General features: G+C 38.8%; 1 protein-coding gene across 1 annotated transcript; it reads left to right on the top strand.

The window, feature by feature from the left end:
* The first annotated feature begins 470 nt into the window (after window positions 1–470).
* LOC124169574 (retinal homeobox protein Rx1-like) lies at window positions 471–23,675 on the top strand. The gene is made up of 4 exons (XM_046548215.1): window positions 471–505; window positions 5,908–6,133; window positions 21,739–21,882; window positions 21,934–23,675. The coding sequence occupies exons 1-4, from the start codon at window positions 471–473 to the stop codon at window positions 22,384–22,386; spliced, it is 858 nt and encodes a 285-aa protein (XP_046404171.1). The 3' UTR covers window positions 22,387–23,675.
* Window positions 23,676–27,154: the final 3,479 nt, after the last annotated feature.

Genomic DNA, 27,154 nt, shown 5'->3' with positions numbered 1-27,154 from the left:
CAAGAGGACGAGAGAGCCATTGTGAGCTTATAAAAAGGGAAACATGTTGAGGGGTTGGAAGTGGATAATAGGATAGCGAAGTGCACGGACTAAGTGGGACGTCACGGAGAACCTATCATGGCTGGTTGATCTCTCACTAAATATTTGTTTGGCCGGTTCCTATTCAACCCACCGTAACCGTCCTACCATATCCCCCCCCCCCGCTTTTTCATCCCGATCTTATCGCACTATCTCAAAGCCATTGTCACATGTCCTGGATTGAATCGTATCATTTTCATCCCTTGTAGTGTTTCGCTACATATTATGCCGAAAGATATGCGGGTTTGCAACTCGTTTGAGAGGTATTAAGAGGAATCTATTGTGTATCCAAGCTCTTTCATAGCTATTTTCGTGTTATCTCCTGCCCCTTGCAGAATGAAAACTGATGATAAGAGATAACTGTTTAGATTTATGTAGACCACCCCGGGAACATGAGTCCTACGCTGCACGTAGATGTTATCCCCAGGTGTGTATATCTGACTCCTTCATTCAGTGATTTAACCCGTTGGTTTGTTAAGATAGGGTAGGTTAGAGCTCATACGTTCATAAAAGGTTTACTTTTGGGTGAATTACACGTATTATTCCCTCTCCCCGCACTACCTCGAAGCTCAAGAATATTTGTTCGCGAGTATAGGAAGTCCCCAGTATTGAACCCTGGTCTCTGCCGTCAAATACCGACACCCTATTTAATAGGGTTTTTCAGGCAGAATAAAAAGGAGCAGGTCTTGTTGTGAATTGAACAGAAAGTTACATAAAGGGAAGCAGCTTGCCAGAGTACTTCGTAAATACTCCATGAAAAACTTATAAACTTACCTCTCAAAAACCCTCACTTATCTGTCATTGTCACAAACCTCTGTTTTTATCAGAAAGAAAATAATTTCTTACTGGTACAGGGAAAAGTAAAAGACAAACTACTGCTTTCCTTGGGCATAAATGGAACGGATTGGTTAGCCATATAACTTGGGCTTAGTAAAATAATATATCGCGAACACTTCCGTTGTAGATTGCTTAATGCTGACGCCGGGTTTCCTCCACCCTTCCTTACCTACCATTCCCTCACGGCGTCAATGGCCTAAGCTGTCGGTTGCCTGCTCCAAAAACCATACCATACCACGCATTATTATGCATACGAAAGAATGCTTCCAGTTTCTTAACTAACTTTTTCGTGGTATAAGTAGAAAAGAATTCAAAGCATATTTCCGTGCAAAGTAAGCTGCATGCTAATTTTCAAAACGCAGTACTTTTTATGCTATTTGACAGAGATTAAGATTTGCTGCCATTACGTTTCGAGCGTTGAGCTCTACATCTAGATATTTTTTCCTTTTCAACACCGATATCTCCCGATTTTATTCGCACGGTATAATGCAGTGTACCACTGCAGGGAGTTGAATTTGTTGATATCCCTTATGGACGACCGTTGCGTCAGGTCAAGTAAATCCATGGCACGTGCTGCGAATAGCCCTCGAAGTCTTTTGAAGGACTGCAAACGCTTTATCGCCCGCACGCTTCGACTCTTGTTTCCCACTCAAACTTGAGAGCCTTCCCGCCATTCAGAGGGGACAGGGAAAAAGAATAAAGGCAGATATCACGGCTACTGACCGGAGAAGGAGATCATTTTTCATGCCGAGAAGTGAAAAAACAGATTTGTCATCAATATAATTCGGATATCTATTAGCCCTAAAGCTATATATTGGAATGACTTAAATTTATTTATGCGTAAAGGTCTCAGGGGTCTGTGATTCAAATAGCCAGTACATTTATCACTGTATATGCCTTCATTGTTTATGTGTTTGAGGGAATTATTTATTGTACCATACTATTTTTATACTATACATAGTATAAATAATTCCCTCAAACATTTATAGAGAAAGAATTAAAAATAATTTAAGCACATGTAAATAAGTGAAATTGCTGTTTTTCATACTCCACAGGGAACAACTTTGAGTCACGACAAATTCTCAGGGTTTTAAAAGCATTGCTCTGATTTTTTAAAAGCCCTTTCAAAACCATATTCTTTATAGTGGTATGCAATCCCGGTTAACGTAAAGGCGATTTGTTGTTGAAAGTCTTTGATGATGCCGGAATGAGCCAGTATTTGGTAGACAATTTTTTGCGAAGACTGGGGATACAAATGCTCGTAGCTCTTATGACATTTTTAAAGCCAAATATTTAGTACTTAACACAGAACTTTTGTGGGAAAATCTAATTCCATGCCTTGAATCAAATTAATTCATTCAATATCCAATCCCTGCTACGTTATTGTATTTTTTAATGTGTAATAAACATTCCTTATCCTTAATTAATATTTAGCTATTCATTCCGACATCAATCCCAATATGCTCTATCTACCTCTCCCTCTGATCTCTTTCTCCCTCACCCCATCCACTTCCGCCAAAACAAAAAAGGTGACGCTGGCCTTTCAAGCCAGTCATCCGCCTCAGTTCTTGACAAAGCACTGGCTATTTATCCCCTGAAAACACTCCCGTCCATCCTATTCTCCTTGGCTAATTGTCTCTTCCTCTTGCGGCCCCGATTAGGTACCTAATAATGAGATAAAAGGGTAGGAGGCATCAAATGGGAAGAAATATAAAGGATAAAACAAAACCGGGGGTTACCCCTCATTGTTTGTCGGCTGTCCCCGCCGTCGTCGCCGCCGCTTTCAAACGGACCGACCGCAGAAAGGCCGCGCGTGGATGTCGTCTGCGGAAATTCGAGACAATGAGGGTGATGGTTTTTTTTGTCGGCGGGTGGACGTTGAGCAAGCCAACTTGGTCGCACGTGGGGAGTATTGCATCAAATCTCAAATCTGTTGGTGTTCAATCATTCTTTCGAATGTGGAAAACTCCCTGAATATTAATATCGGTAGCGATTTAGTCCTTATTTTTTTCGTTTGTGGATTTACTTTATAAAACCAATAAATGAGATATGAAAATTAACTTAATCCTTTCCCCATTGATACCTTTTTTACTGATCGCGATTTTGGCAATGTTATGTGTACCATGGTAATCTCAAAACCTTGATACTATTGTTGACGCTACTATGGTAAGTGTGGAGCCCACACCATTAGTTATTCTATGAAAACAGACGTTTTCTAAATCTGGCATCTTCCTCAGGGTGTTTGTTGAGCGCTGGGTCAAGATTTGCCTGCTGTTATGTATATCTTTTGGCTGTGGGTAGGGTCGTTTCTGATTGGCCGCCGTCGACCTCACATTGAGAAGTTTCATTTCGCAGAGGTTCTCAAGTTAAGGAAGTTACACCGTGATTGCGTGACTCTAAAAATGTATGAAAATGTGAAGTACTTGGTACATTTGTACCTCTGTGAAATATTTCTTTAAACTTTTACTCTGAGATTATTTTTACGGTTTAGTGATTTTGAAATTGATTTGATGCAGTTCTTCACTTCTATACTAAGGTAATCTTTTCACTCTTTCGTATCTTTCTTTCCTTATCTTTATTCTCTTTGTATTTTTCTTTCTTATCGAGCACAAACTTCCATATATGTTATTTGAGGTCTTTTTTATGCTTCTGCCTTCTTTTTGTGCATCGATTATCGTCCTCATTTAGCCATCATACCAAAAACTTTGGTCGATATGATTATTTTATATCGTTATAAATGTTTTCATAAGGTTTCTTGTTTTACCTATTGATCTTAGGAAATCCTCTTTGCTCACTCAATTAAGCCATTTAATTTTCACCTTTCTTCTGTGTAACCATATTTCAGATGTAGCCTCCTTTCATTTCTCTGTTGCTGTCATCTTCTCTGTGGTATTAAGTTGTAAAACAAGTGATTAGAGTTTCTGGTAAATGTGTTCGTCTTCCAAGACCCATTCTAGTTGCCTTAGCGATTCAATTCCGCCCACGCAACGAATAGATATTATAATGCTTCGATATTTTTAAATAGTCAGCATCAGAGGTTCGCAACAAACCTTTGGAGAAAATTTCAGTAATTTGAAATAATTTCTTTACTCATATCATCAATTTTAGAACTAAATAAATCGGTTCTCAATGAGTGAATATTGTGCTTTAATTTTGTACTCTTTATTTACTTACCGATCGTTTGATAAAATATCCTCTGAAGATATTATAATTTCTAGTCAGCTTCCCATTTCATTGTGGGGTCCTCAGTTTTCAAATTGTCCCCTACCCTGTGAAGCTACATCTGCTTTTCTTCCTGACCAGGGGCGCCGACTTACAAAAAATATTGGGGGGGCCCAAACCGGGGACCTTGCCCGGTAAATTTTATAGGTAGTGAATGTTAAGGTTTTCAAGCATTTTAGAAGAGTCATATCATCAACATTAGAACGCTGATCACTAAAATCTCGATATCTGGACACTACGGGGAAGATCGACAAGCCTGACACATTTTTTCCTTACATCTGTAACGAATTTTTGGGGGGCTCGGGCCCCCTCAGGCCCCATGGAGTTGGCACCACTGTTGCTGACATATTACTGATGTTTAATGCTCCAACGCTTTACGATGAATTTCCACCGTGGATTCGAGTCTGTATTACAACCGACATTATTTTCTGCTCTAAACTCTTGATAATCCCCACTATGCGTGGCTCTCCTTTCATTTACACAAATATTTGATTGTTTAATCATCAACTTTTTTGTTGCGAGTAACTGTGGAATAGGGAACTGGATAAATTATATTCATCGCTATTTTCCCTTCTGTGGTACATGGAGTAATATAGGTTAATTTTCCTTGTTTGGACTGTTTAATCAAAATAGCTCCTGATTTCCTGGATAGTGTACGATTTGCAAATATTTCCTTCAATTTCGGCCACATATGTATGGAAATTATATTTAATAGACTGCTAGATAATAATTTGTTTCAAAGACGTTTCAAAGAAGTATCATTTGAAGTGCTACTAACAGTAAATTGATCATTTGTTTAGAGGATAATTTGTGAACGGGTAAAATTATTTCAATTGGCTGAGAGAAATGCACGCAAGTTTTAACGTGACTAGACCCATAAAGTTATTACAATGTTGCATCTATATTATAATTGTAAGTATTTGCGTATTTACAGTTGCTTTACAATAAATTTAGCCTTTTCAAAAATTCAGAATCAGATTTTTTCAGTAACCTGCATAGAATATGTTGATGTCAAGATTGCCACTCTTGAAAAATGAAAAGGGCATGATTACCTTGGAATCGAACCTTCCCAGAAATTCACCGTAATAACCGCGCATAGAATAGACCTACTCGGCTATGGAGCCACGTATTAGGGATACATAATCGGTGAGTCCAAACATTAATCTAAAGAGAGGAAATACCTCGCCACTTAGGCCCTAAAAAAACACTCCGGCGCGGCGGCCTAACGCGTGCACCCAACCTGAGTTTCTTCGGTGCATTCCTTCCGCTAATCCTGATTCCACTACGGCTTTTGACTTCGGCTCCGGTTGTTCATTCGCGTTTGCGTCCGTCCTCGTCGGCTCTTGGTGCCGTGAAGGCAAAGAATGCAGGTTGCTTCCTTTAAGTATTGCATTGCCAACCTTCAAGTTTTCACCGACCGGGCCCCATCAGCTAAGTGGGACTCGTGGATGTCTGCATACTATTGAAAACGATAACGATAGTACATCTCCATTTCCAGGCCGCATCGCAACTTAGTGCCGTGAAGGCAAAAGATTCATGTTGCTTCATGTTATAAAGTTCCAAGTTTGCACCAACCCAGCTCCATCAGTAAAGTGGGAATCGTGGGTGTCTAAATGTTATTGAAAACGATCGTGCATCTCGATTTCCAGGTCTTATCGCACCTTATATCTCCCCAGTTAGGTGCTCGTCACCCTTCCCATACACCGCCAGCGATGATGCTCCTTAAAAAGGCCCCTTAGGGCTAATTTCACTCTCTCCCTCTCCCCCTAGTTTACCCCACCCGTTTAGTCCCGCTCAATTACCTCCCACTTACCCACACCAGGGCGCACCACCGCCGTCGCTCAACATCCCGCCGGAGCCAAAACAAAGGCGAAACAACGGGCGACGCTCGTCTTTTGTCTCCTCGCCCGCCAAAAATCTCCCGCCTCCCCCACCTCCATTTTCCCGTCGTCCCCTCTGTTCGTCTTCACCTGCCGCCTTAACGGTCGGCGCTGTGGTATATTATTTCCGGGATTCATATCGGCAGAGCATAGCTTTCATGCAGATTTCGCACAGGGACGGAGTGATTGAATCATAAATATTGTATACAAGATTCTCCACTCCTGCGATTCCATTGATTCCCGTTCATCGCCGTAAAAATTGGCGCTCCAGTCGCTAGGATTCATTTAAATATACTTATTAACCTACAAGAGATACGCTACGCGACGAATGTAATTATTTATTGCTAATTATAGAGCTCAATTTATATTCAACTAAGCTTAATTACGTAATATTAAGCTCAGTTTAAAATAGGCCAATTTAAACTCATCAAACCAATAGTCTGAACATTTAATGTATTCAAACATTTTCAAGTGAAATGTAATCCCTTCAGAACAATGCTTGTGATACTGTGGTCCAGTTTTTACGGTGCTAGATTTCCATGCCAAGGTTCTATTATCAAGTCTTGTCTTTTGCGTAATTTACTTTAAGTATTATTCATTTACGGAAGTCTTATTGTTAAGAATTAGTTTCACAATTTTTACTGAAAATTTTATTTCCGTGCGAGAAAATGTTTTGAGTCCATGCGATATTTGATGTTTTCCCATTTTTTTCACACGAAGCTCCCTTTGAATTATTTCACTACCCTGTTGCAACAAGACCCATTTTTTAAGATACACATATACTTGATTTCCTTTTCGAAGGGTACTCAAAGCCAAATGCATTGACACCTACCGATCCTCGCGCTAATAGCGACAAACGTAGGAGTGCAATATAATACGCGAAGACCGTATTCACGTAAGGATGGCAAATGCTTCCTAGAGGAGCATCCTATGGTAATATAAACTGTATGGATTCAAAATTGAGGTGAATTTGAATAGGCAAGGGTGAAGCTCACCCCAGATTAATCCATTGACGGACTAATTTCCTAATTTAGGGCAGAGTGGCCAGTTCTCTTCCCTGAGCCATCTTGAGGATTTTTCACCACTTTTCAATCGTATGAAGAGATAAAAAAATGTTGGCGTTTTTCTTTGTACTATCGCAAGATGTTTATGATTATAGCATTTGCATCCTCTCTGATTTTATCTAAAGATTTATCTCATGTATAATAATTTAACGGGCATGCGTCATTGTCGAAAGAGTTTTTTTTTATTAATAATAACACGTTCATTACCAGGACCATCTAGCAAGCAATAGGGAGTAGGGAAGGCCAATACGGAGTTCATGTAAGAGGCAAACTGTTATTTATAGCCTCAATTTAAGCTAAAAAAATGCTCGCTTTATGCTTTAGTTCAAAGTTAATGATTTTGGCATAAATATCTTCTAAGTTCATTAGGCTTACGAAAATAATGTCATCAATATACATCATTGTACCAAGAGTATACAGCAAGTTGCCTCTCCCACTAAATGAGGGCTAGAACGGTCATTAGTAATCTTAATATCTCCCTTTGACCTTATTTTTAAAATCCATTTTTGTTAAATCCTGAGGTGTATTCTGCGGTAATATTCCAATACCCAAAGTTTGCAAAAAGGAAGAGAAGCAGAGATTTAAATGACAGCGTTTTAAAAAAATTGCGCTCATTCAAAATGTATGAGTTTGATCGACAGTGGATTTTTAATTGATGTAATTGAATGGGGTATTGCGAAAAATTATATTTTACATTATCAAACTGATAAAAATAAAGTATTTGAATGTCATTAAAAATAAATGGAATAGAGTATATTTGACGAAGAAAACGGTGAATGCTCATTGTTCTTAATCCTCATTAAATCCGAAAATTTTCAATCAAAATTTACCCCAATGACATGATTGTCTTAAGGCCGTTTTACACGAGGCACGGCATTGCGTAATCTGACGTATCAAAATTGCGCCGTGTTAAGCAGTAAATTTCTAGAAGGCATACGAGAATGCATGGGTGTGAGATGACAAGATGGACCCTGATCTCGCTTTCCGAGCTCGCATTCTTGCAATTTTCAAAATGTTTTCTGTGATAACCTGCGCAATTACATGCCCCGTGTAAAAAGGCCTGAATTACTCCTTGATTTTTGTAAATTCGAATTTCTGCGATCTCACTTTTAAATATATTTCCTTCATTTTTCTAATGTGATAGTAAGGTTCATACACGTTACGCCACGAATACCATAATTCCTTTTCCGAATCCACGAAAATTTTAATTGAAAAAATGAAGAAGCGCTATAACTAACTGTAGGATGATGTCTCCATGTTCCTGGGTTTCACCGCGTGGATTTTCTTTGTGACGACAGTTTCGACCTGAAGACGCCGGTTGGAATACCGGCGAAACTGTCGTCACAAAGAAAATCCACGCGGTGAAACCCAGGAACATGGAGACATCATCTAGACAACGCCGCGGAAAACTACGCATCAATTAACTGTAGGATGATGACAACACGGTAGCAAAGCAAAATGGCAGAGCGAGCGAGGGAGGAGTTAGAGGGAGATGATTCGGAACCGAAGGGAGGGAAGATGTCGGAGGAAGAGTAATATGGCGAAGGGCGCACTGGATGGCTGCTCCACGTTGGACGAACTGCGCGACGAATTACGACTGGCGTGGTGAAGCAGGATGGGGTGGGCCGTAAAAAAAATGGACAACACGCTGGTGGGATGGGGTCACATCGTAAATTGAAGGGCCGGAGGGGAAGGTGGAGTGGGGGTGGTAGGGAGAGAGAGGAGGGGGTTGGCTACGGAAGGGAGACTTAAGGGTGAGGGAGTTTAGTTATGTCCCGCTCCGGTAGGGGCGCATTGGGGTGCGTTGTAGATGAGGGGAGGATGCCCCGAAAAAAAAGTGAGCGTAGGTAAATTCATTTCGGAAAGAATTGCGCTCTCGAGACGTTATAACATTTTCGTCAATCCTCATATGAAACGAGTTTCCATTTATAAAAGAGCTGCCGGAGGGTTAAAGGGAGGTTACAAGGGAGGGGGCGAGGAAAATAGACAGAGGGGGAATCAAGAGGGTACAGGGACTGAGCTGCGAAGGAGGGTTGGCGAGGGTGAAACGATTCTTGACGCGTCGACTGGTTTCCAAACATCGATACCTTACTATCTTTCAGAAATTCTTGCATCTGGTTCTTTTGTGGGACATTTTTGAGGTATGACAACTCAAACTTTTCCATATATTTTAAAACATTTACTTTCGTATTTTATTATCCTAAAAAGGCAAGGGCGTATCCAGGATCATAACTATGGGAGTCAAGCCATGGTCAAGGGGGGGGGGGGGGCAAGCCAAGTTGTGACATTTTAGCGTGGAAAAGGTGAATGATACCAACATTTGAAGAAAATTATAACAGCGATTTATTAGTTTATGAGATTATTTCCTTGAAAAAATAATTTTATTTTAGTTACATATCTTATACTAATACATATCATTTTTTCGTGGGTTTAAAGAAAATTTGTTTGTTTCAATTCAGTCCTGATTGCGCTTAAAGACTATTTCTGCCCCTGCCCCTCGCTGGGTACGCCCATGTTAAAACGTTTTAAGTACTTGATTATAATACATGATAATGATAACTGCATGAATATTAGCCAGTTTGGGATTGACGGTGTGTTGTGGGTATTAAGCATCAATGCTTTGCAATTATTCTAATATTTTTTGTTCTAATAACGGTGAAGTTTTTTTGATATGATATGCTCCAAATTTTTCTCCCAAAATTTCAATTATTTGCTTGATGCTTTTATTCCTCAAATACATTATTTTATCCCTGATAGGGCGTAATGAATAGATTCGTAGAATTGAGTGAAGAGCTATGCTAGGCCAATCCTATGACCTATCGGTGGGTGTTCAATTAGATAAACTTTTTAATGTCATCGTAACAACAAAACTAGTTTAGTAAAATTAAAAATGCATATGAGTGTGTTCAACATACGAATTCATTCCATAACACAGAGTATGAAATAATTGTTGATACTCTGTCAGAATTTTTCATTACAGTCATTTTTTCGGAAGTTTTCATTTTAAATTATCTTACTTTCTTCGGTTACACAGGTCGTGAGGAAAAAGGGTACGGTCAGAATGGCTCTCAAATTATTTTTATTATTTGCAATTCATAAAACAATTTTCTCCTTCTAAATCGATTTCGGTTCAGTATTTTTCGGCAATCAGAATTAACTTGTGGGTATCATCATAGCCTTTTCATCCTGATATGAGGTCTCACGATAAAAGTGAGGTCAATCTGGAGGTTAAACATGTTATGATGCACGAAAATTAGTCAAATTAAATTGCCTTAAAGGGAATTTCAATTATTTGAATCTCTACTATGAAGATATTACTTGCTATATATTGACGAAAAAGACCATGCTCTGCATTTAAGGCTCATCGTTAGTCCTTCGATATTTTTCTTAACTTCGATATTCTATAATATTGTTCGAAAAACCCACAGAGAAAAAAATCAGTTGCCTTGGCCGAGATACGAAACCGGATACATCAATTTGCCGACTTCTTTAGCCAGTTAAGCTTTCCAGGCGTCATTAATCCCTGTGGAAATTTATGGATTATACGTGACAAGGTGGTATGGACTTAACTAGCTAAATCACTCGACCAGAAATCGGTGGATCCGGGTTCGAATCTCTGTTGAGGCGAACGATTTTTTTCTCTTTGGATGTTTCGCACAATTTGTGCATTGCGGGTGTCTCCGTAAAGTTATCCCTCATAAAAGTTATTTTATCACAGTGGCTGATCTCGGTATACTTAAACTATAATAATGTGTTTTAGGTGAGGTAAAAGTTGCTATAAATCGTTTTTCTCCATTTTAATTCAAGACAAGAAAAAATTGATTTTTGCTGATGTTGTAGAAATCCGAAAAATATCAGTTTAGACCCTGCATTGTGAGAAAATTGCGTTAATGCACTTACGGCTAAAATTTTCAAACTCTACCGGGAGGCTCATATATTTTGCTATCAAACGAATGTTTTGTATGGTACGTTTACAAATAGAATTTTAACGTAAAAATTCACCCACAGTTACTTTCAAAGAAAACTATTTTCATGCCACCTTGTGATACTCCAGGGTTAGAACTCTGGGAGGAAAAATTCGGGAATGGGGAAGTCGGATCGGTAAAGGGTTGAATTTTCTTTGCATGGATTAGATGAGTAACAGTGGGGTCTCCCTTTGAAATGTTCGCGCCACATTCTTCTTTTTTTACCGATTTTTACGCCACATTTTACTTTTTTATTTCTAATTTATTTTTAGTTCTCATTTTCTCCGCATCCCACGATCTTTTCCCTGTCGCTTCACCTCGTCCGCTTCCAAAGCAATCTTCCGGAAGTCGAGAGTCGCTTTAATCACCTGCTCTTAAAATAAATAAAAAATAACTGTCGTGGAGAGACGATGGGTGAGGTTTTAAACGAACAAGTCCACCAGAATGTCGAGAAATGTTCTCTTCCTGTTATTCCTTCATCATCTACTCCATGTCCTCTTCAGTCTCTCTTCGGCCACGTCCGCTGTCATAAGCTTCCTCAATTCGCGGACTCTAGTGGCCTGATTTATTACCCCCTTTTTTTTGGTTTACACAACATAGTAATAGGGATGGCTGTACTAAATCAGTAATTACACACATAGAAGGAGTTATGGATAGAAAATTGTTCTTTGCCATATTTCTGCACCCTGTTTATACTGGTAAACTTACATCAAAGACCAAATAAAAAAATCCTTATGACTGGGAATCGTTCTACAGATCTATAAATAAATTTTAATTTTAGTACCATTAACGTGGCAGGGGTGAAATGTATGATTTTTTCGCGATGCATGATTTTTACGCACGTTCAAGATTCTCAATAGATTTTGGCTTCTTGGCAGACCATTCCCCTTTGCGTTGCGATATTGGATGATCGCGATGGCCTATCAACCAATCCCATCAACTTCGCAACTTTGTTGTTAATCCCGTTCAACATTAAGTTTACAATGGAGGTGGAGGAAGACGGAAAACTTCCATTCTTGGACGTGCTCGTGGAAAAGAAAACGGATGGAACATTAGGGCGTACAGTGTATCGAAAACCAACATCAACAAATCTGTACCTGCATGCTCTATCTCATCATCACCCAGCCCAAATAAATGGAGTGATAAACAACTTGATTCACCGCTCCTACACAATAAGCGACCAGGAAAACTTTGCCGAAGAGAGACGAAAGCTAGAGGCCATTCTACGGGGAAATGGATTCGACAACAGAGTTATCTCTCGTACTTTTAATAAAGTCATCAAAAAGAACGAAATGAAAAACAACGCCGCAGAAGCCGCGAACCCATCCATAAACGACCTCAGCGACCAGAAGAAAGCCTTCCTGCCATACATTAAGGGGACGACGGACGTAATAGGAAATATCCTTCGAAAATTCCAAATAAGGACAATCTTCTCGCCTCACATACAGATAAAACATCTCCTAAACACTGTCAAGGATAGAACTCCACTCCAAGTGGAAGGGGTTTACCAAATTCCTTGCCAGATCTGCGGGAAGAACTACATCGGCGAAACAGGCAGGTCGGTCAAAACACGCCTAGAAGAGCACGAGAGAGCGATTCGACTGGAGCAACCAACAAAGTCCGCGGTAGCCGAACACGCAGCGCTTGGCCACATCATCGACCTCAAGGAAGTCAAAATCCTCGCCAAAGTTAAAGGTTTTAAACAGAGACTCGTCAGAGAAGCCATTGAAATATCCAAAGAAGATAAGAATAATTTCAACAGAGACACCGGCATTAAAATATAGCCGTACTTGGCAACCCGTAATAAGAAGAAACAAGCAGCAACCCACTCCCCAACCTCCGGCTCCCATCCCTCCACCTCCTGACACAGACACCTATATAAAAGATCTTAAATTCCCATCTCTCTATAATCCCTTGAAAAAACGACCTGCATCGGTCGGGAAACGTTGAGGCCACCCAAAGCATTGACGCGGCGACTTAGCCCAAAAGTTTTTAATCATAATAGCTAATCGAAAGTTAGCTGGAGCTGTATTCTTCGTAATATGCATGACTATATTGTTGCCCTCTCTGAATATTACTGGACAGCTTCAGCTTACATTCGAATGGGTATTTCTCAGAAATTTCAAATCTTAGAGAGAAATAGTAAGCCTTAGAGAGCTTGTTAGAAATTTATGCAAGGGTCGTTGCCTATTTTGACCGGGCTCATGGTTCCATTGTTGAACTTAAAATCCTTCCCTTTGCAGCCGTTTGATTGAAAGGTTGGGACGGTGGTTAATTTTTATCGATCTGTTGCTTAAATAAAAACGACGTATGGAATTTAAGCCGGCAATAGTGTGATGCATAGGGAAAAATCCTTTATGATGGACATAACGATATCCCAGTTATAAGAAATCACAACGATTTTCCAGTGAAATTCGTTGTAAACGAGTTTAACTATAAATTATTTATTTTTTGCATGCGAGCAATGATCTTGTGAGATAAAACCAAAACTGATGTCCCATCCCGTTAAATCCAGTGCTGTGTTGAATCGTCCTTTCCGGGAGATTTTCAAGTGTTTGCTTTATAAACTCGCCGCACATTAAGCAACGTTCACTGCTCAAAAATTTAATCTCTAATTTCTGCTTGGTGGGTCACACTGGCTACGCAGTCTTTTCGCAGAGTTTTTAATTAATTTAGAGAATGTTTGATATTATTTGGAGTCTGTTTACCATCGCAATCAATGTTGACAAGTGCTTTTGGAAAACTAGGAATCACGTTGAAGTTGAAATTATTTGATGAGATGAATGATATATTCGCTATTGGAGCAATCTCAAAGAGTACTTAAATTTCGGCTTCCGTCTCCGTGAGACGATACGAAATGTTCCATGCATAAAATATAACTTATACCTTCCACAAACATTCAAGGAACTATTTACAAAAAGTTTTATAAAAAGTTAAAAGTTTTTAAGTATTTTTCAGAACGTCCTTGGTTGGAGCGTATTGAGATTTTTTTCAACTACAGGATAACCAGAGGAACTGCTCGCCACAAGCCAAGTGACGCGGAACAAAACCATAGAAAATGCAGGGATCAAATTGCAGGGCCGCAGAAACCTTTGTTCTAGTATGCGCATTTGTATGTTGAAAAATTATATTTAAAATTTCGAATCACCTCTAAATAGCACGCATGAGTCCAGATGTAAAGTGACCATAGTGATTGAAAGAGTTCCTCCATCTTTTATGTTTTTTTCGATGGCGCTTCGGTCACTTAATTAACACAGTTCTCTCTCGAGGGTATCTCTTCATTCAATCAGACTCAAGTGTTCCAATTAAGAGACGCTTCATTCCTGTGCCAAGAGGGGTTCTATGAGGGGAAGGAGGTCACAAGATCGAAGATAGTTAAGGGATTTGAGTTTTCAAACTTTGAATGGGAATACAAAATCCAACAAATCGTAAAATTTAATGAAGATAATAAGAATCGATTCATATCTCCGTCACGTATTTACTTTTAGGCTTATAAAAATTAAATATTCTTGGTACTTATCTCTATTGTCAGATCGGCTTCAAATTTTACACATTAAGTTAATTATAACGATAGTAGAGTATTCATTAATCATACACCCGAAAAATTGTTCGTGCTCTCTTTAATTAATCACATTTCCATATGGAAAATTATTTTCTCATATCTCACATACTATGGACCATCAAAGTACATTTTAAGATTGCACGAGGCCATTCCAGAATGTATTTGCAAAGTTGAAATCCTTGGTTTTCAAAGATTGGCGTACTTTATACGCCATCCAGCCCGCTCGAGGGTTGAATATAAAAATAATTTATATGGTGGATGATATTTTACAAAAAAGTATTTTAAAATCTATTCTTCATAGATTTTAGAATGCTTTTATTGGCCCGCTCGAGGGTTACATATAAAAATATTTTATTTGTTGGATTATATTTAACTAAAAAGTAATCTAAAAACTATGTCCATAGATTCTTTAATTTATGAATTATTCTTGATTTAATAAATTTTTTGTTCTCACCGACATTTTTCGGCCAAAATGTAATTTATATGTCGGATGAACGTTAAATGCAATAAGTAAAGATGTGATGTAATTGAGAAAGGGGCATTTTTGTGGGACGTCAAGATCGTCAATTTTTTTATCCGTCTTTTCGGAGCTCACCCTCTTGGCCCTTTCCTTCTTTCGTACCCAGGGACCCTTACATTTACCCTCACCCCAACAGCCTTAACTTTCTTTACCCCTCAAAAAATCCTTCCTCCCTCCCTTACCCCGCAGCAAGAGTTCCTCAAAAACTCGCCAGTTACGGCCAAATTGGTTTTGAACTGATACATTAATTGACAATTTAGCGCAATTCTTTTCGCGAAGGGTAATGGCTTGCCGAAGCTGTCTCAAATTGGGAAAATCTAATAAAAACTTTCGGAAAAGCCTTGGCTGCTCCTAACGGAGTGGGGGGGAGGGGTCTGGAGGGGGAAGTTTGGTTGGGGGTGGGGGAAACTGTGGAGTGGGTACGTGCGGTGGAAGGGGGCAGGAAAGGGAGGGAGGCAGGAATGGAGAGGGAAGAGGATGTGCCGATATATCCTTTATGTATGTGAGGATATTGGATACAGAATTTCCGATACAGGATATTCGATACTAATCGACACCGATACTTTACTTACTCCGGATACATTCTGTACGCATGTGAGTATACAGGATTTAGTACACAGAATATACGATACTAATCGATACCGATATTTTACTTACGATGTATTCTGTAGTGCTACGTTCAGATTATGATTGTTCCAGCAATTGTTCTAGTGCTGACATCTAAATTGAACGAGAAATTGATGGTTAGCAAAGCTGTTGAGGTATGCGGGGTCAAGATATTACTGTGTTCAACGTGTATTTAACGAATAATTTCCTTTCGCCCATAATCCTCCTTGCTTGGACAAATCCATGAAAAAAATAGAGCGAAGGGAGCTTCATGAACTTTTCGTCTTTCTTTTGTCGCTTCCGTTTCCGGTCTCCCAGCGCCTAACCATCGTAAAGTGGCAACGTTCAGAACTACGTGAACTATTGTCAGGACATACATTCACACGGCTAGTTCAGCCAACTATCGTAAGGACAATCGTTATCTGAACGAGGCATTAGAATATAGAATATCCGATACGAATCGATACCGATATTTTACTTACGATGACTTCTGTTCATGTGTGAGGATACAGAATATAGGATACAGTATATCCGATTCTAGTCGATGCTGATTTTTACGTACTCCCGATACGTTCTGTAGGCATGCCAGGATGCGGAATTTAGGATATGTACAGTATATCCGTTGCTAATCAATACCGATATTTTACTAACTCCCGATACATTCTGTGCGCATGTAAGGATACAGGGTATAGGATACAAACTATGCGATACAGGATATCCGATGCTATTCGATACCGACATTTTACTTACTCACGATGCATTGAGTACGTCTTTGAGGAAACAGGATATCCGATATCGATATTTAACTAATTCTCGATACATTCTGTACCCATGTGAGGATGCAGGATATAGGTAAAGAATATCCAATTTAGGATATCCGGCATTAATGGGAGGCTAGTGGTCGTTTTTTAAATTAAAACCGTAGTGAATCATATTCTAAACGGCTAGAAACGGCTAGTGATTTCTTTTGTTAGAATTTTCTGTGTAATTTAATAATCGCCGTGATGACATAAATGGGAATATTAAAAATCATGTGTCAAACAGGAATAAAAAAATTAATCACAGCCTCATTTTTCACTTTGAACAAGGCGCTGCGTTCGACAGTATTAAATTTGAATATTTTTATCACTCCTTCACTTAGCTATTAACACTTCACTTAGATTGGCACGGATCGGTGTGGGTAGATCTTGATTTTGACTAGCCCTATGGTATGAGAATTTCGTTTAAATTTAGGGTAACGTATCCGTATTCATTTAAACGTGTGTAAGGTGATCTCAGAAACAATTATTAAAAATATCGGCTAAAAATTTGAAAAGGCAACAATATATTTTCCCTTAAAATATGTTGGCCCTGGTAGAAATAGGAAACCATAAAATTAACTTAACAATTTGTTAGCGATTGACTCCAAGGTTGACACGGATCGGTGTGGGTAGATCTCGCCTTTAACTAAGCTAAGGTGTTGTAAATTTTTACCAAGACATGATGGATCATGTGGGGTATAAATAATCGTAAACTAACTATATTAGTTATCTTAATCAAGTACGTGTAATTTCAGCGTCGCAGTTGTATGCTCTGCATGATGCTTGTTGAATAAGTATTGTAGAAAACATTTTGGAGAAAAGAGACTCACTCACTCATTTGGCTATTAACTCCAACGGTGGCACGGATTAGTGCGGGTAGATCTTGTCTTTAACTAAGCCAATGAGGTGCAAAATGCTTAACAACTCGTGATGGATCAAATGAGGCGTAAATAATCGTAATATTAACTACATTTGTACGCTTAACTCTTTATAACCCAATGTTGCTTCTAAGCAACATCGAAAATGTTTAAACTTTCAGCTCTATTTAGGAGATATCTAAACTAGATATTATCTTTTAGTGTAAATTTTAATGACGAAATATTTAGCTTTCAGTGTAATAATCATTAATTGTAAAACTTTCAAATTTTCAAAATGAAAAATCGTGAAATTCGATTTCTCCCAGAAACAGCTCTTGGGTTAGAAAGGGTTAATCGAGTACGTGTAATTTCAGTGTCGGCATTAATATTTTCAACATACTGCTTATTGATAAGGATTCTGGAAGAAATTTTGGAGAAGAGAGGTTCGGTTTAGGACCCTCCTTTGCTTGGGAGCGATAAAATCATGTGGAAGTAGATTAAAGTATACTTAAGGGGAGGATCTAAGACACTGAAGGAGGGACTGCACAGCCTCTCCGGGATTGGTGGAGAAAGATATCGATAATGGGGGTGGGGCGGTCCACGGAGAAGAGAAAAAGCTGTAAATTTAATGATAGCCATGATGGACCATATTAGGCGCAAAACAGTTGTAAAAACGTTTGGTCTAGATTTTCAAAAATGTTTACAAGATTTATCTAAGCGTTTTTTGAGTCACAAATGCCGAATTTATGCCCAATTAAAATAATTATTGGTCTGGTTAAATGATAGAGAGTAGTGATTGTCATATAAGTTGAAAATTAATGATGATCGCCATGACGGATCAAATGAAGCGTAAATAAACGTAATTTCACAATATTAGTACAAATAATGTACTACGCACTGCTTGTTGAATAAGGATTCTGGGAGACATTTTGGAGAAGATGTAGAGAGGCTCGTAATAGGACCCTTCCTTGCTTGGAAGCTGTAAGGTCATGTGGAAGGAGACTGTAGGACACTTAAGCGGGGGATCTAAGGCGTAGCGGGAGGGAGCACACCCTCGTTCGGGATTGGTGGAGAAAGATAGCGGTAATGGGGGTGGGGCGGTCCAGGGAGAAGGGGTGGTTTGGTAAGGAGGGGGGATGATGAGATAAAGAGGCTGGGCGGGATGGTCCAGAGGGGATGATGGATCTTTTTTTTTACGGAGGGGACGATTGAAAAAACGTCAAGAGAAGACTCTCGGTGAGTGGGTTGGGGGGGAAGAGGATGCTGAGTGAGTATAGTTTGTCCAAGGTGAAAGCGTCCTTAGAGATGAAGGGAAGAAAATTGGGCAAAGAAATAGGATAAAGGGAGCAGAAGATTGGGCGAAGATTTACTTTGGAGGCGCACGGCCGGTCGTATTGAGTGCGGAGACGGAGGTTTTAGGAGTGTACGCCGTTGGTCATTTGGTCCAGAACCGAAGTAAAATGCCGTATTAAGAGGTCAAAAAAGTATTAATAGTTTTGTAAAATAGTGAATTATATATGCGCTGCGCGCTGAGGCAGCATTAAATAAGACGTCACCAGTCATTTGCTTTTTTTTATAAAAATCGTTTTGAGCATTTTCAACAGCTATAAGTACTCGTACTATTGTACACCCTACTGCTTTTGATCCAGCTTCTGATTAATGAAAGTTTACCTTAAAAATTAATATATAGACATAAACAGTATTTATGTAGACTTGATGAGTACATTAACGGTGTCTATAGTAAGACGATTAATTATTATGCGATATATTGCTTAAATTGATGGTTCATATGAGGGGTAAATAATCGTAAAAACTTTCGGCCTAAATATTTATAAACTTTAACAATATTTTTGTAGACATTTTTTGAGCTAAAAATTCCAAAATTCCGCAAGGTATATGAACGCAAATAAATACTAGATAGCAAGAATGCCAATTTATTTCTTTTATACTTATAGCAACTCGAACGACATTTTTTAAACCGCAGGTTCTGGTTAAATAATAAAATAAATAAGCAGAGGATTTGTCGAAGTGATTTCTGTTATAATTAATCGCCGTAAAATTTAATAATCGCCGTGATGGACCATATTAGGCGCAAATTATCTTAAAACATTTTGGTCTAGATATATTACAAAATATAATATAGTTTTTGTAAGCGATTTGTGTCACAAATTCCGAGTTTATACCCTGTTAATATAATTAGCCGAGTAGTTAAAAAAGATTAATTGTCCTATAAGTCACAAATTAGTTTATCAAAACCTCATATCCACCTATGTTTACGCAAATAAATACTAGAAAGCAAGATTGAATTTTAAGTATGACAGTCATTTTAAAGACATTTTGTGAACCTTAAGTTCTGCTTAAATAATGTCGTTATTTGCCTTGAATATGGTGGCAAACTTCGCCACAGAATTGCTTGCATTTGTACACAAATTGACCTGATGATGGCCTGAGAAAAGAACATAATTCCCTAAACGCATTTAAGCGCATAAAATAAATACAATAGTGCAATAAATCTGTAAAATGTAGTTACCTAGTTATTCATTCATTCATTGCCCTTCATCTTTGCTTAATTATTTCGTATCTATTTATATCTATTACCTACATTGACTCAAAAGGTAAAAATATGGTGCAAGGACATAGATAGATGACGAAAGAACGATGAATGGGGGAAAAGGGTGTTGGGAGATGTTAAAAATAGATTTACGACGCCTGTGACAATGGATATTAAAAATGATTCCCTTCATTTTTCGCCTTCCCTGTTTCCCAAACTCAATGGAGGGACAATTTACGGTTCGGCGTATGGAGATGGGGTTGTAAAATGGGGTGGTAAACTTATATTGCAGGGTTGGTACACTTTGTATGGAAGGGGAGGGAGGGGTTTTTGGAAGGAGGGATAACGTTGTCAACATTATTTTTTTCTCTTAAAATTTTTCAGAGTGCCGAGGAGTAAGGAAACTGAATGCATTAGAGGGGTAAAGAAAAAGAAAACGTCGGAGGTATATAGGGGTGTTAGGCATTCCTTTTTTTTCTTTTACGTATTTTTTATGCATACAGTGGAGGGCTGAAATTGTGATTGTTGTACATTCCCCAGTTTTGGAAAAATTGCCGGAAAACCCGGTGCGATGAAATGATTTTGCGTCGTTCGTCCTCCCAATAAAAACCTCCTTTCCTCGAGTAACCAAATTGAATGGATGAGGTAACGCATTTTGGCTGTAGCAGAGACAAAATATCTCAACATCGCTTTGTTGCTTTCATTTTTTTTTATCCTGCGTGGTGGAAGAGAAAAAAATATGGTGCAACAAAACTTTATGATTTATTGCATAGAAGAGCCTCGAATTCGTCGCACTATATTTCATGTTCAAGTTGTAAATAACTGAGTAGAGAGTGGACTACTTCTGGACCACTGGAAAACAGTGGCAATATTAGGAATGCAGTGAGCGATTCATAAAAGACAGAATAATTCACTATTCAAATTTTATAGCTTTATTTTCTATAATAAGACTAAGTTAAGACTCGGGAAAGTTGAGAGAGTAAACGACCATCCTTGTAATATGCGAGTACTCTGCAATCATTAGGGCTCGATATGCATATTTGGACTCACATTTTATAGAGCTCAAAAGAACTCCCCATTGTAGACATTTTGGCCGTTAGACAAAGCCTCTGTTGGTGATCAATTATCGGTGGTTGGCACAATTTAGGTATGGGTGCCCTGGGAGGCTAAATCCCACAATCCCTTTATCAATCCATGAAACAAGTTATGTTTTCACAGATCTGCTATGGTTGAAAATTTATAGTAATTTTATCGTACCTAAACGATAAATCACTTGATATTTTTGCGATACTTCACCAATATGGGGGAAATATTAAATTCCACCACTACAACATTAGTTGAGTAAACCTGGTTTTAACTTGTGACTGGACGTTCGTCATAACCTGAACACAATATAGGCAAGGAAAAAAACCTATTCCACGAATGAATTTTAATGGAAGGAAATTATTAGCATTGTTTATTTTTTTGGTGTTTAAAAGCTGCATATAATTTGTTGTTTTAGACCTTAAGCAAATCGCCGGTCTATTATACAAATAGTTACACCACCAAGCAATCTTCTCCCAAGGCTCAGACTGGGTTAACCGACTCTAATTCGTAGCCATTCCGCTTCATTTGAAGGAATAATTTTTCATATTATTTATTGCTTTCATATCCTCTGGTATCGAGTTATATACCTTACGTCCCATGAATAAGAAACACCTTTTGGAAGAGGGATATTTTTGGCTTAGCTGGATGCATATAGAATTTGTTCCTAGACTTTGTCTAATTATTAACTACTTCTATTCCTCTTCTGGCAGGTCTGGTTCCAGAATCGTCGGGCCAAATGGCGTCGCCAAGAGAAGATGGAAGCAGCGCGCCTCGGATTGAACGAGTACTCATCAGCCGTAGCAGCCCTCGGAAGGCCTTCAGCCGGGGGCCCCGGAGGCGGCCTCGCACTCCCGGTGGACCCCTGGCTCAGCCCCCCGCCCCCGCCGCCCCCACCCTCCCTCCAGCACCATCACCACCACCACGCTGCCGCGCACCACGCAGCCGCGCACCACCACGCCGCGCACCATCACCACCACTCCCTTCTCGCCGCGGCGGCCGCATCTTCGGCAGCCCTATCCCACGCCTTGCCCGGCTTCTTGGCCCACCCCCCGGCTGGGTACCCCTCGTACCTGGTCGCTCCGCCACCGATGCCCCCGGACAAGCCGCCTCCACCGCCGCCTCCGATGGTGGATGCGGTGGCGGCGGCCGCTGCAGCCGCCGCGGCCGCGTCCTCTCCGCGTCCCGGTCAACATTCTCCTTCGCCGGCTGCGGTCTCCTCCTCGCCCTCCCTGCAAGCCAGCCCGGCATCTCCGCAGGGTGGTGCTGTTGGTGATGCGAGGAGCTCGAGCATAGCGACGCTCAGGCTCAAAGCCAAGGAGCACGTCGAGTCGATAAGCAAAGGGTTGCAGATGGTCTGAAAGGTGCATTGATGAGTACCTCAAGGCACGATCCTAGGACCTATTTATTTAAAAAAAATATAAATGGACTGACATTAAATTAAGGTTTAATGGATACCACGGTTATAGTCGACTCCACGGTATGCCGTAGAAGATGGTGTGAGTGTTCCACGGATGAGTACGTCAAGGCGCTATGCTTGGAGCTGTTTATTGGAAAATCATGGCCGTGAAAATGATGTATGGACTGGTATAATAGGAACGTTTCATGGAGACCTCGGATATCATCGAGTCCATAGCATGGGGTAGCTAATGGTCTGAAAGGTTTACGTAGAAGTACCTCAAGGCACGATCTTAAGACCTATTTATTTTTTTTTAGTCATGGCCCAGCAAAAGATGCATGGACTGACATATAGCAATGTTTCATGGAGACCGCAGATATCGTCGAGTCTATAGCATGCGGTAGCAGATCCACGTACGAGTACCTCAAGGCGCGGTCCTAGCATCCGTTCATTAAAATAAATGCCCGAGAAAGTAATGTCTGAGTTGAACAGACAGCTAAATTTCATACAGTCCGAGGATTAAATCAAGTTCTTTAGCATGGAGCTTAGAAATCCTCGGATCTCAGGACGGTTTTCATTTTGACAGACGGAGCGCGTCTTTTTGGGAAGGAAATGGTGACAAAATAGGCACTTATTTAGGTATTATATGATGTCGATTAGGAAGAGGGTACAGGTACCATATGGACTCAAAATGCGGTTAAATAGTACCAAAATGGCACCTTTGTTGTGTAAAACTGTTGCTCGGATCACGAACGTAGTGTTTGGACTAATGGCCATGTAAAGCAAATTTTAAGTACGAATATTACTTTAAGTCTATAATTAAGGTGATTTAAATGAACTGAGTCATGGATTGAGCATATAGCCTTCTTGGTATTTCATCTATGGCCGTGACGAGAGAGATACGCTTGTGAGTCAGGATGCAAGGGATATTTATTAAATATTTTGACATCCCCAGGGCCAAGTAGGTTGAAGTGCTAGCAGCGGGGATCAAGGGATGAGAACGGTTGAATTGGAGTAAGATGACCTGAGAAATGCACTCGCAATGTTTATATTGAATTCGACAATACTTTGTATATTCCGTAGATATTTATTCAATGCCGACTGTTGTATCAATGACTGTATGTCGTAGTCATAGTTGTCATTATATCCACATGTTCGTGAACCATATCTATGTCCGTAACGTGAACTATCACTATGACGCTCAGTTGTTGGAACTGTGATCGGTGTAGAATAAAAACCTATGGTACATACAAAATTTTATCAAATTCAAAATGATTTGTTTCCACCAAGGAGTTTCTGTTATTGCTTATGAATTTAGTACAGAAATTTTCGCGTTCTGCAGGGGACGAGTTGCCACTTAGTTCGTTTTCAATCCAAAAATTCCATCAAATGTATGACCTAAGTTTTGCAAAGGGTCATAAATCGCTTTCTAATTATCCAGACTTTCGGGAATGGTTTGGCTACATCCTTAAGGCACTGTGCTGGGTTGCCTTGGACTCGCCAATGTTCACACCAGGAGCTCAGAACTATGGCGGCATGGCTTGTATCTATATTCAGTGTCCATTCACAACAACTTTATTTGATACAGCTCAGAACGAAAAGGAAAACAGTCCTTCAGTCAATGTTCAGCTCGCACAAAAATGCCTAATAAACTTAGAAGACTTTATTTGCTATTATGAATGCCATCATAACATTAATATTTTCCGCTTTAAGGTCACCTTTATGAGGAGTTCGAGCTTCTCTCAACCTAAGCGATGCTAATCGGAGTTACGGCCATTTAATTTGATGAGAAGTAACTGGAGTTAATTAAGCCACTCAAAAAGTTTCACCTCTGTATTCAAGACACAAAACCGTACTGCGACGCTAAATAAATACATTAGTCTGCTGAAAGTTCTGATATCCTGAAAGTTATCTATCCTATGAAACCCATATTGGTTGATATCAGAGATATATTTACTTAAAACTTGTGCCAAAAGGTGCACGTGCTTTGTGGATTTAAGTGCTAACAATATCGGCTCGAATAGAAGGACTGGTAAGTTGGGTCTATAAGCAAGATAGCCTTAAACTGGATTTGCAATGACAATTTTTTGTACAAGCCACTTTTTCATAGCAAAAATTATGACTTATTCGCTAGTATATAGCAGCCAATTACGACTTCCGAAACCTTTTTTCGGCTTACATTTATTCCCAAGTTCTTGTAAATGGCACAAAAAATTTTGGAGTAGACTCAGCCTTGTAGTCGACGATGATGGTTGATGAGTCCCACCAGGAACGAACTTAGTGTCATCTGTACTCAAATCTTCGGATAAGAAGGTTCATCTTTTTTAAGGAGTGAATTATCGGCCAATTTAATCATTTTAATTTGACCATAGGGTATAAGTGTGTCGAAAGTTTCACAGTTGGTCCATGATATTCAATGATATTCTCTTCATGGAATAACTTATGTGATATGGCCAATGAATACTTGATTTGGTTTGAAGGTAAACGTACCATATACGTACCAAAAAAATTACTTGCCAGGCCTAAGGCCAAGTCAAACAAATTAAAAAAGTAGTTCAGATAGCCTGAATAGCAAATCTGGCTCCTGTCCAGTGCTAGAGTTGGACTATAAAGGTGGACTGGTTTACGGTCTTCTATATCATGATGAAGACCTTTTTTATGGACGCCAGGTGTGCCTCACTTGCTGCATTATTGATGCATTATTTTACGGACAAAGGAAGTGTAATAAATTAGGAAAATCTGTAGTGGATCTTGATCTCTACGGAAGACTCAGTGACCCCTTAGTAGATGAAGCACAGAAGAAATAAGTACGAATGTGAAGAACTTAGATGTGAACTATGGTGAGGTGTTTGAAAAGTGCAAGTTAGCTAGTCAAAAACTATTACAAAGTACATATGCGGGTGGTGTACTTGAAATTTGGTTACATTTGAACAACATGAATGGAAAGGATATCTTTAGACTTTTTAATATTTTTAAGTTGTTCATTACGTTTATTTATTTAAGGGTCGCTCAATCTATCTTATCTTTCGATCATTTGTTTCCAAACTCATATTCTCACTATTGAAAGGTATTATTTCCATAACTTACTCCTAAGTTCATAATTGTGGCTCTCCCGTTTCTTCCTCTACTTCATACTATAAAGTCAGCAGTTGCCATTTGTCATTTTATGTTTTCAAAGTAATTGTCAATTTTATAATTTTCAAAACTTCTGAATTTCAACAGAAACATATAAATCGGTACAGTAATTTTTAACATTCGATAAATGATAGAAATTTAAAATCTCATCCCTGGAAATACTGTAATAATTGTTACTGGGAATAAAATTAAAATGAGTTCGTGGTATCGATGAACGTGAACATTTTTACCCTTTTTTGGCTAAACTTCCAATTTATGTTAATTTTACTCATAAAGAAAGGTTTTCAATCCAAACATATGTTAATACATCGTACCCCATAATTTTTTAGAAGGGCTTTTGTGAAATCTGGTAAGAATATTCAATTTCGTAACGTTGGTTTTTATGTGAACTTACTTGAAAAAAAAACAATTTTCTGATGGTGCATATTTATTTTTCCTGCAAGTATGGACATGAGTCTTAGTTGTTCATAAATCTGTTAAAGTCAGGAGGTTAAAATACATTTACCTCATGGAAAACAAGGTGAAATTTGTATTTGAAACTTTTATTAATAAGTTAACTAGCAAGTGTCTTGCAAGCTGTACATATGTAAAAATTTTCTTGGGATAAATGTCTTGAAGATAGAAACATGGACTGGTGAAAATTTTCGAATGTGAACTGTTTGAATAGTGAAATAGTCATAACAAAGGTGTAATAGAATTCAATGGAATTAAAACATATCCCAGTCTTGGCTGAACTATTAGATTCTATGAGGATGAAGTTAAATAAGTTTCCAGCGCGAATAATCGCGTGGTCAATGAGTGTGTTTGAGTCTCCTGCGAAGTATATGTAAGTGTTATTGTCAACCTAATTCGAGATTTTCATGCATGTACCTATTGTTTTTCACTTAAGTTTGTATACAAATGTGATTTCAAGCCTCTGCCAAATGAATCATGGCTATGACCGAGTAAGGGACCGGTTTTGTAGAAAAATATGTACATTAAAATTGATTGCATTTAATCTACTATGTATTATTTTTATCTTAATTTTTACAAGAGGTATAATACTCAAATCCTGAATAGAAGACAATGCAATAACCAGATAATAGCTAAAGGTGAGGTCTCGAGAAATATTAGAAAAAATAATAGTTCTGCACTGAGAGTTTTTTATTATGCGTCAGCATGTTTTTTATTGTGTCTGCTGAACTTATTTGGTTTACTTGTAGTTGAAAACAACAATATCATTTCAGATGCTATTTGTGGTTTTTATGATGCTGGCTAACCGTCATAAATGATATGGTTTTCCTGACCTCCATAGTTTTGTAAAATATTGAAGCGTGCATATAATTCTTTCATTGCAATTTTTAATTCAAATTCATAGAAGCAAATTCAATAATTTATTAATATGTTCCCATACAAAATTGTCTTATGTTGGACTTTGGGCTAGCTTTTGATAGCAAAGACTAAAAAAAAAAATAATGAGGAAAAACCAATCTATTCAAACTAAAATGACTTAACTAAGATTGCCTCTAACTTACGCATGTGAAGGAATATTACGCATTATTATTTTTTCCGTTACATAATACTTTTTCTATACTAAATAGGGGGATATAATCTGG

The sequence above is a fragment of the Ischnura elegans genome, chromosome 12, assembly GCF_921293095.1.
Source record: "Ischnura elegans chromosome 12, ioIscEleg1.1, whole genome shotgun sequence".
Classification (NCBI taxonomy): Eukaryota; Metazoa; Arthropoda; class Insecta; order Odonata; family Coenagrionidae; genus Ischnura; species Ischnura elegans.
This window is presented reverse-complemented; position numbering and strand designations above follow the sequence as displayed.